General features: G+C 51.3%; 1 protein-coding gene across 1 annotated transcript in view; it reads left to right on the top strand.

Annotated features, from left to right (window-relative positions):
- The first annotated feature begins 3,354 nt into the window (after positions 1 to 3,354).
- The window catches only part of LOC147016005 (uncharacterized), a 9,441-nt gene continuing 2,795 nt past the window's right edge, over positions 3,355 to 10,000 (top strand). Inside the window, exons 1-2 of the mRNA XM_085849137.1 lie at positions 3,355 to 4,189; positions 4,694 to 5,001. Coding sequence (XP_085705263.1) covers positions 3,593 to 4,189; positions 4,694 to 5,001 — 905 coding nt within the window. The 5' untranslated portion in view covers positions 3,355 to 3,592. The remainder of the gene's footprint in view (positions 4,190 to 4,693; positions 5,002 to 10,000) is intronic.

The following is a 10,000-nucleotide window of genomic DNA, read 5'->3' as shown; positions in this document are numbered from 1 at the left end:
GCACATGGCCATTTATCAAAGGCAGTGTCGTGTGCACGGTGCCAGCCCTGATCTGTGTCAGGGAATTGAGGGAAAGGATTAGATATCATTATTGAATGTAGATTCTGATTGAAAAAAGGACAGATATAATTATTAAACTGAAGTTTGGATTGAAGAAGAGTGTGCTGTAGTAAATAAACATTTGTTCAATCTGAGCCAAAGTACTGCGTACTGACAGTACTCTTATCACGGTTTTGGGACACATGGTCAACGTGATGAAGAAATGCGATGAAGCAGTCAAACTGTGCTTTTAGGGCACTTACTGCACACACACACACACACACACGGGCAAAGCCCATCGTGTATCTGACAAAGGGTTGCTCATTTGGGTGCATCTCCTTTTGGAACTTCATTCACTGTGCATGTACATTTGGACTTCTTAAAAAGTTGTAGCATCTCTAGAGCGTTGAGGAAAAACTCTCTGGCAGGTAAAACAGAGTTTACTGTTTCAAAGATAACCAAGGCCAGATGATTGGGCAAAACCATGAACAAAGGTTCCTGAAAACACTGGTTTGTAGAGGTGTCTGCAATTGTTGAATACTGGTCGGATTCTTTGACATTCCAGACTGTTTTCTGACCATTTACAAATGAGATGAGAAAGGTTTTCTTCTCATTCATATTACACTTAATCATCAATCAGAATTTAAAAAATCAAACATTTGAAGTACACTACATCACATAGAATAATCAGTTAAGGTGTAAGATAAGGATGAAGAAAGTGCTGTGTTACCTGTGAAGCGTTATTGGCACATTCCTTATGGTGCGTTACGACTCTTGATCAACACATTCCTTATTGCGCGTTTAGTTTTACAATTCGTAATCAACAAATTATAGAGCAAAGCATTGTCAGTATATACCTTATAGTGTGTTTACAACTCGTAATTTCACGAGTGTCTCCACTCGGGGCGACCTCTGCCGCTTGATTTAGTACGCCTATGCTTTGTATGCTCTGCTGAACATAGCCTCTGCACCAATTACCATGTAAGCACATGCACAGTCAAGACATATTTTCAACAAGGTCGAACCCAACATAGATTTAATCCATGGTATGAAAAGGGGGGGGGGTGACATGTTTATGCAATGCTATCCACTGAAATGAGCAATTATTGTTTGAAAAAATTCTGGGAGGATGTGATAAGTGTTGAGGGTGGGGGAGGAAGGGGATAAAAAGTCCTTTGTGGGGGCAAATGCGTCGCGTCCCTGTAGCACCGCCACTACCAAACTTTGATGGGAACCTTTCTAACCAACACATGTATTAATATTGTTACGGCTGTGGAAATTCGCAAAACACCATAAAGGGTCCTCAGGTGAGATATATCGATAAGTTCATGTGTAGTTAGCCCACACCTGTTGTTTAGAGGGAATATGTGTGATTCATCCGGGCTGCGACGCTTTGAGTTAGCCATTTTTCTTTCTCTATCGTTATTTTGGACCATTAAGCCGCCAACAACTCAAATACCACCACCTTCGCCTCTTTACCTCCACAACTCCATCCCGCAAACATCGTTTCACGGCCATTCCCAAACGACGCCTGCCAACCACCAAACCACCACAGCAAACCCCCCACCACCTTCGCCTTTCTCCTTCCACAACCATCGACCTCACTACCAGTCAACACCGAACGTCGTAGGTCCGAAGCCGTTTGGTGATTGCTGCTGAACGCAGCAAGCCGCGAGTGCAATGGATTCCTGACGGGAGAGAAATTCGGATCAGGGGAGGTTCACGCCCCTTTTCCTCCATCCAATGGGCGACCGTCGGGCGGTGTGGCCCCGCCTCCAAGCGTGATGAATGTGGATTCCTTACGGGAGAGAAATTCGGATCAGGGGAGGTTCACGCCCCTTTTCTTCCATCCAATGGGCGAGCGTCAGGCGGTGTGGCCCCGCCTCCAAGCGCGATGGATGTGAATTCCTCTCAAGAAGGAATTCGGATCAAAAGAGGCTCACGCCCGTTTTTGCCACACCAATGGCTGAACAGAGGGTGGCGTGGCCCCGCCTCCAATCACGTTTTGATCCTAAAATCTGCATACAGGCTCCTCCCCCGGTCTATAAAAGACGCGAGTCTGTGTGAAACTCGTTGTTGTAGTGTGGGGGTTGCTTTTCCCGTGGTTGGCGTCGTCTCGTTGCTGGGCTCGTCTCGTCGTTGGTGTCGTCTCGTCACTGGACTCAAGCCACCTTCACTTTCACAAGCGACCAAGCCAGCCAGCCATTCCCCTCGCTCGACCCTGAGTATCAACAATCCCCCCCCCACATCCGCGCTGAGATAGTGCCGGTGGCCCCGTTCATTCGCCACCCTAACCGTGGTGCCGACCAAACCGTGCTTGCGCGGAGCACGCCGGAGAGGGCTCACCGACCACGCCAGGGGCACGGAGTCGGGGCGCAGCTGCGCTGATATTGCGGCTTGCCCGCCATCGCAGCACGAGGACGCGGGTAAGACTTTTTCGGTCTCATGGACCTGGCCGCTCCTCCAGGTTCCGCGCACATTTGATCCACGGACCCTGTCTACCTCCCTGCCTATGGGGAGGTCTTTCCTGTTTATTTTGAATGAATGATGTGGCGCCGAGTCCTGACAAGTATAATTGTTTAAGTGTTGTAAATAATTATAGTCGGTAGTAGTGCTTTTGCTTTTGTTGCATTTTGCTTTTGCTGCACATTGCATTACTGCCTTACGTGCGTGTGTTGTGTGTGTGTGAAATAAAAGTGCTTGCTTGTCAAACTGTTTCCCGATTCGTTGCGTCATTTCCTTCGGTTGAAAGTTCCATCTTGCATCACGTAAGGGATTGGTAGTGGGTTGAAACACCCGATAAGTAATCTGAACCGTCGAGGACGACGATAACTCCTCTCGGTTATCCCTGCAGCACGGAACGAGCCGCTTAAGCGGTTCGTGTCCGAAGTCGACCTGCGGCGAGGTACGATCGCCCAGTCGACCACTCGCGCAGGTACTTAGGTCGGTCGAATTTGGCGGGCAACCATATCCTGCACGGGTGGGCAATTGGCACGATCGTGGTGAGGTTAAACCCCCACCCGTGACTGGCTCCTGGCGGTAGTTCCAGGAGGGTCACGACTGAATTGTCCGTTCCGGTGGGCGACGCGTCGCGATTCGAGTTACGTGGCCGATCGCACGCCGGACGGGCCAAAATTCGTAACACTGGTGTCCGGGAGCGAGATTCGAATCCACCCCGTCTCCAACTAAATTTACGGAACCGGATCAAGGGTGAGCGAAGCGACCCTCCGTGTTCCATTAAATTACGAGCAATTTAAATTCAATCCCTTAGGAGAAATAAGATGGGGTTTCAAGGCGAGCGGGAGCCGGGGGTATTAGAAATGTATATGTGTAGTTATGTAGAATCCATGGCCCGGGATGGTACTTCTTGTCATGTTAATCCGTGGGGAAGCTCAACCCCATATTCTGAGCACGGACTTTACCGGCAAACTGAGTCGCATAATGGCGGCACGATCGCACCTCAGCGCATCACGGAGCGAGCGGCTATTTATTGCGCGGCGAATGGCGCTACACGAGGCGAGCGCTCCCAACAACCGTTTCAAACCACGTGGGCATGGCAGGCGAGGCCGGCGGACATTGGCGGGCTTCAGAAACAATGGGAGGAAGAATGGACAACCGAGCTCGAAAAGAAAAAAAACGGGAACACGATCTGGAAGTAAAACAATTAAAGAAAGAACTATTGGAGAAGTCAAGACAGTTCAAAGAACGAGAGGGAAAAGTGGGGAAAATAGAGTTGAGTATCCATAAGTGGGAACAAGCAGAGAGCGAACTGAAGAAAAGAATAGAGGAACAAAAACGGAAACACAATTTGGAAGTAAAGCAACTGGAGGAGAAGGTAAAAAGAGAACAGGAATATCAGAAACAATTGAAAGAAGAGGCAATGTTGGAGTATGATGGAATGAGAGAGAAAAGGGATGAAGTGGACAAAATGAGGAGAAAAGCATGGTTGGCGTATGAGGGGGTGAGCAGGTCAACGGATGAGATGTGCAAGGAAAGGGATGAACAGAGAGAGGAAAAATGGAAAAACGTTGATGAGATACTGGAGCACAAAGCCAAAGAAAGGGGATTACAAAACGAACTGAGAGTGTTGAAAGAGGAAAGAACGGAGACAGAGAGTGAAACGTTAAGGAACCACACTGAGCAGATTGAACAATTAGAAGTCAAAGCAAGGTTGGAGTGTGCGGAGATGAGAAAGGAATTGGAAAAGAAAGCTTCTGAGTTACAGAAACACCAAAACAAAGAGACGGAATTACAAAATGAGTTGAGGATGGTGAGAGAAGAAAGAACGACGGCAGAGAATGAAACGTTAAGGAACCACACTGCACAGATGGAACAGCTGGAAGCGAAGGCCGGATTAAAGAATGAGATGCAAGAAAGAGTACTGAAAGAACAAGGAATGAGACAGGAGAAAGAAATCAGTCAATTAAAGGAAATAACGAGATTGCAGAATGAGGAACAAGAAAGACAGTGGAGTAAAAAACAAAAAGAGTATGAATTTGAAACTGAACGACAAAAGGAAAAAAATAGGTTGGAGTACGAGGAGAAAGTGAAGGAGCAAGGAATGAAGCAGGAAGGAGAAATCAGTCAATTGAAGGAGACAACGAGATTGGAGAAGGAAGAACAAGAAGAACAATGAGATAGAAAACAAAAAGAACATGAAGCTGAGGTTGACCAATTGAAAGAAAAGCTGAGGCTGGAGTGCGAGGAGATACACAAAGAACAGCGAATGAAACACAAAAAGGAGATTAACCAAATGAAGCAAACCATGAAACTGGAGAAGGAAGGACAGGAGAGGAAACAAGGAAGAGTAGTGAGAGAACAGCAAATGAAACACAAGAAGGAGATGAGCCAATTGAAAGAAACGATGAGGTTGGAAAATGAAGAGCAGGAGAAACTGTGGGGTAGAAAACAAGAACAATGTGAGTTTGAAATTGAACAACTAAAACGGAGAGCAAGATTGGAGTCAGCGGAGAATGAGGAGCTCCGGAGGGAGAACGAACAGCTCATGGGGCTCAGAGTGGAAGAACGACTCAGATGGGAAGGAAAAAGGAGCCAGAAAGAAACAGAAAAAATAGAGAAGAGACTGCACGATAAGGACGGGGTTGGGGACGAGCACACACACATTGAGGTAGTGGAGGACCATGAGGGGGAGCTGGCGGACTGTTTAGGGACCCGGTGCGAGCAGCTGGATAGCCTCCTTCGGGAACAGAGGGAGACACTATTCTCCCTTGAAGCTGATCTCGACCAGGTGAGTTCGGTCATGCTTCACGAGGTAGAGGGGATGAGTGAGGCGAACGAGTGCACACAGAGCTTGGGGGGTATAGAGGCCCCGGGAACCCTTGTGGGGACACGATTCGCCAGTGTGGTTAAGAGTGTGGTCCCGGTGTGTGTGGTGAAAGGTGTGAGTGTGCCCCCGTGTGTGAGTGGTGTGGTCACGAGTGTGCCGGGGTGCATGCTTCCCAGCACTCCGGGTGTGGGTGGAAGCCAGTGTATGAGTGAGACACCGTGTGTGAGTGTCACTGCGTGTGTGAGTGGTATGGTAAGCGTGAGTGAAGCACGGTGTGTGAGAGAGACAGCGTGTGTGAGGTCGCTGTATGTAAGGGAGATGACTGTGGGCATGCGGGAACACACCACTATTTGTCCCGGGGTGAGTGTGATGGAGTGGAGTCTGAGTGTTGTAACACGCAGGTGTGCGTGGATGGAATGGAGACGACGACGGCGACAGAGGAACGAGGGCCGAGTAGCAGCCGTAGTTGGATTGGGGACTGCGCCGGGTTTGCCTGGCGGCGAGCGCGAGGTTCGTGCCGTGCTTCGCACGAGGCCGCCACGTGTTTGCTTGCGGGAGTGAAACCCGGTCCGGAAATGTACGTGGTGAATGTTGCCAATCCTGCGACGGACAAAAGCCAGGCTGGTGAAATGGATTTGGACTGGATGGGTTCTCCACGCGAGCGTGTGTGTGAAGCTCTGACGAGCAGAGCACATGTGTTCATGTGGGGAGCCCCTCGAAACGCGAGGTTTGCTTTGTAATGCGCAGGGTGACGTCATGGCTGCACGCAGGGTTGGAATCCGGCAGGAGGGTGAATCCCTGCCGGATTGTACCATCCAAGAGGGACGAGGTACGCAAACAGCTGCCATGACGTCACGGGCAAGGTGCGCAGGTTGCGAGTTGCCGCGCTGGTGCTGCGCGATGAAAAAAAAAAAGCAAGCCTCGCTTCGGGTGAACAGGATTCCCTGGGTGAGGAGTGGAAGATCCCTTTGGCCTGGGCACAGGATGAACCTAGTCAGGGGGAAGGGTTAGCTTAGGTAGACCGGCTTCATGGGGCAGGGGTAAGTCCTCATGAGGCCCGTGGAATGGATTAGGTAGAGGGATGCAGTGAGATTCAGGATGGGAGATGGGAAATGACATTATTGGAGGACAGAGACAGACAGTGAGTGTGTAGGGTGGACATAGCTTATCTACGTAGTGTTAAAAGGAACGTGCTATATAGTAAGGGATGACGTGGAAGCACGAGGTAGTTAGGGGATGTAGTGAGCAGGATGGCAGGATTCAGCGATGTGTGAGTTGAGAAGTGTGGGAAGGAAACATGTTGAGTGAGTGAGGCCAGCGGGTCTGTGTGAATGGAGAAAATGTGGAATGCATTGTGCGATGAGTGATTGGGGGAGGAGTGATTCCCGCCCAAGGGACCCCGGGGTCAGTGTAGAGTGGGTTAGCTGGGTTAGACAAATTGGAAAATGGAGGTCGTTTTTCTGTTGGTGGGAATGTCGGCTCGAAACCTGTTTGAAGGGGAGCAAGAGCCCTGTTGACGGGCTGGGAGCGTGGCTAGGAATGGTGAGTATTGCTGAGTGGGTACCCCGGGCACCGGGCTCATCGGCCACGGTAGGCCAAGGGCCCATGGGGGGCCGGGATAGCATAGTGGGCACGGGTGCGCCCGCATGATGCGGGGGCCCGGGGGCCCATTAGCAGCGTGGGCAGTGCCTTGGGCACGGGCACCCAGGGAAGGGGCCCGGGGCGCCATCCTGCCACCTGAGCGTTTCAGAGCAGTCGCTAGGGAGGGCACTCCCCGGTGTTTAGGGAGCTGGTAGGCTCGGAGGCAGTGTAGTGCCCGGGGGTGCCATCGTTGGGGAATCGGCAGAGGGTAGTGCCTGCCAAGGGAGCCACGCGTCCCAGCCACGAAACGGTGTGAGGGCATGGGTGGAAAATTGGAGGGCGAGGCCCGAAATTGTGAGGACACCAACACAGGCAACTGGAATCCTGGTTGTTAGAACCAATAGTTAAAGCGAGATGCGCTTGTTGAAAGCCCCGGGGTAGTTAAAAAGTTAAATGGATAGGGTAGATAGGAAGTGTACCCCTCCGCACCATCCATCCCTTCGCTCTCCTTGTGGGCTGCTGGACCCACTTTGGGTTGGATCGCTGAACTCCGCGGAGGCCATCCTGAGGCTTTATTGGGCCTCGACACAGGACACAAGCTCTCCCTTATTCCCCTCCAGGAAGGGAACGTAGGGGTTGGGAGTAGGCTAGGAGACGATAGGTTTGCCGAACAATGACTGTAAAGGGGGTTAGGGGACGATTTCTAGTGGGGAAGTAAAAGTAAAAATAAAAACAACAAAAAAATTAATTGGGGCGAAATTGATTTTGACAAATTAAGGGAGTGGGTATGGACAGAGACAGGCAAAGGCCATAGGTTGGGAGGGAGACAGTTAGGTAGGTCCGAGCCCGCCTTCCAAGTGACCAGCACCACCACACTCCCTCCACCAACCTCCATTGAAAGGCAAAGGCTGGCCAACTTCATCGGCTGGCTGTGTTACTTCAATGCCTGTGCCGGCCCACTTCATCGGCTGGCTGTTTACTGCAAGGCCTGTGCCGGTCGATCGTCTGCCGGCTGTTTTTACTACAAGGCCTGTGCCGGTCAGCTTCACTGCCGGCTGTTTTTGCTGCAGCGGCCTTGTCATGCCATGCCTTGCCTGTCCATCTTTGCCATCCATGCCTACTGCCCTCGTCATATTTTGCCCCCGTTCTGTTTTGCATCCCCCCCCTTTGTGCATTGCCATGTGTGCCAGGATTGTCACGCAGTTTTTAAGGACTGCCCTGTTGGCAGCTACAACACGGGCTTGCAGTGGCGGCCCGTGCACCGTGTTTGCGTCCATCCATTCATCCATCCATCCATCCATCCGTTGTGTTCATCGTGTGTGCCACTTGAGCTGGCACGGAGACTGCGTTTGTGCAGCTCGTGCGCCGTTGTGTTCGCGGCGTCCATTTCCGAGGGGAAGGCCTTGGACTGCGTGTGTGCAGCCGGCCACATTCCCTGTCACCTGCATTGCCTGAGCCAGAGATTGCATGCGAGCAGCCTGGCTCCCTGATAACTGCTTTTCTCTTTGCAGAGTCCATTGATCCTGGGCCATGGTTTAGTGTAAGATTTGTAAGTTAAGATGTACTGTACAAATGAGTGCGCCCCCGGCATGTAAGTCTTAGCACCGGCAATTTATTTAAGTCGTCTCTATGAGTGGGTTTGTTTACTTAGTGACTCAGCCCGTAGGTTATTTATTTTGGGGACACGAATACCATGAATGTCGCACTCAGGGATCCGAAGGTAAAACGTACTAGGGGAGAACTACACATGAAGGCACATGAGAATTTGACAACTCGGGACGAGTCTGTAAAAAGGGGAGGGGGTAGTGTTATGGCTGTGGAAATTCGCAATACACCATAAAGGGTCCACAGGTGAGATATATCGATAAGTTCATGTGTAGTTAGCCCACACCTGTTGTTTAGAGGGAATATGTGTGATTCATCCGGGCTGTGACGCTTTGAGTTAGCCATTTTTCTTACTCTATCGTTATTTTGGACCATTAAGCTGCCCACAACTCAAACACCACCACCTTCGCCTCTTTACCTCCACAACTCCATCCCGCAAACATCGCTTCACAGCCATTCCAAACGACGCCCGCCAACCACCAAACCACCACAGCAAACCCCCCCCCCCCACCACCTTCGTCTTTCTCCTTCCACAACCATCGACCCCACCACCAGTTAACACCGAACGTCATACTTTCTGAAGCCGTTCGGTGATTGCTGCCGAACGCAGCAAGCCTGAGTGCATTGGATTCTTTACGGGAGAGAAATTCGGATCAGGGGGGGGTTCACGCCCCTTTTCCTCCGTCCAATGGGCGAGCGTCGGGCGGTGTGGCCCCACCTCCAAGCGCGATGGATGTGAATTCCTCTCAGCAAGGAATTCGGATCAAAAGAGGCTTACGCCCCTTTTTGCCACACCAATGGCGGAACAGAGGGTGGCGTGGCCCCGCCTCCAATTGTGTTTTGATCCTAAAATCTGCATACAGGCTCCTCCCCCGGTCTATAAAAGACGCGAGTCTGTGTGGAACTCGTTGTAGTGTGGGGGTCGCTTTTCCCGTGGCTGGTGTCATCTCTTCACGGGGTCGTCTCGTCGTTGGTGTCATCTCGTCGCTGGACTCGAGCCACCTTCGCTTTCACAAGCGACCAAGCCAGCTAGCCATTCCCCTCGCTCGACCCTGAGCATCAACAATTCCCTCCCCCCCCCCATCCACGCTGAGATAGTGCCGGTGGCCCCGTTCATTCCCCACCCTAACCGTGGTGCCGACCAAACCGTGCTTGCGCGGAGCACACCGGAGAGGGCTCACCGATCACGCCAGGGGCACGGAGTCGGGGCGCAGCTGCGCTGATATTGCGGCTTGCCCGCCATCGTGTCACGAGGATGCGGGTAAGACCTTTTCGGTCTCGTGGACCTGGCCGCTCCTCAGGTTCCGCGCACTGTTGGTGCACGGACCCCGTCTACCTCCCTGCCTATGGGGAGGTCTTTCCTGTTTATTTTGAATGAGTGATGTGGCGCCGAGTCCCGACAAGTATAATTGTTTCAGTGTTGTAAATAATTATAGTTGGTACTAGTGCTTTTGCTGTTGTTGGATTTTGCTTTTTCTGCACATTGCA

Source organism: Eptatretus burgeri, chromosome 12 (genome assembly GCF_056783735.1).
Source record: "Eptatretus burgeri isolate ZD-2024b chromosome 12, Ebu_testis_v1, whole genome shotgun sequence".
Classification (NCBI taxonomy): domain Eukaryota; kingdom Metazoa; phylum Chordata; class Myxini; order Myxiniformes; family Myxinidae; genus Eptatretus; species Eptatretus burgeri.
The sequence above is the reverse complement of the archived record's forward strand: the minus strand, read 5'-3'. Positions and strand labels throughout refer to the sequence as shown.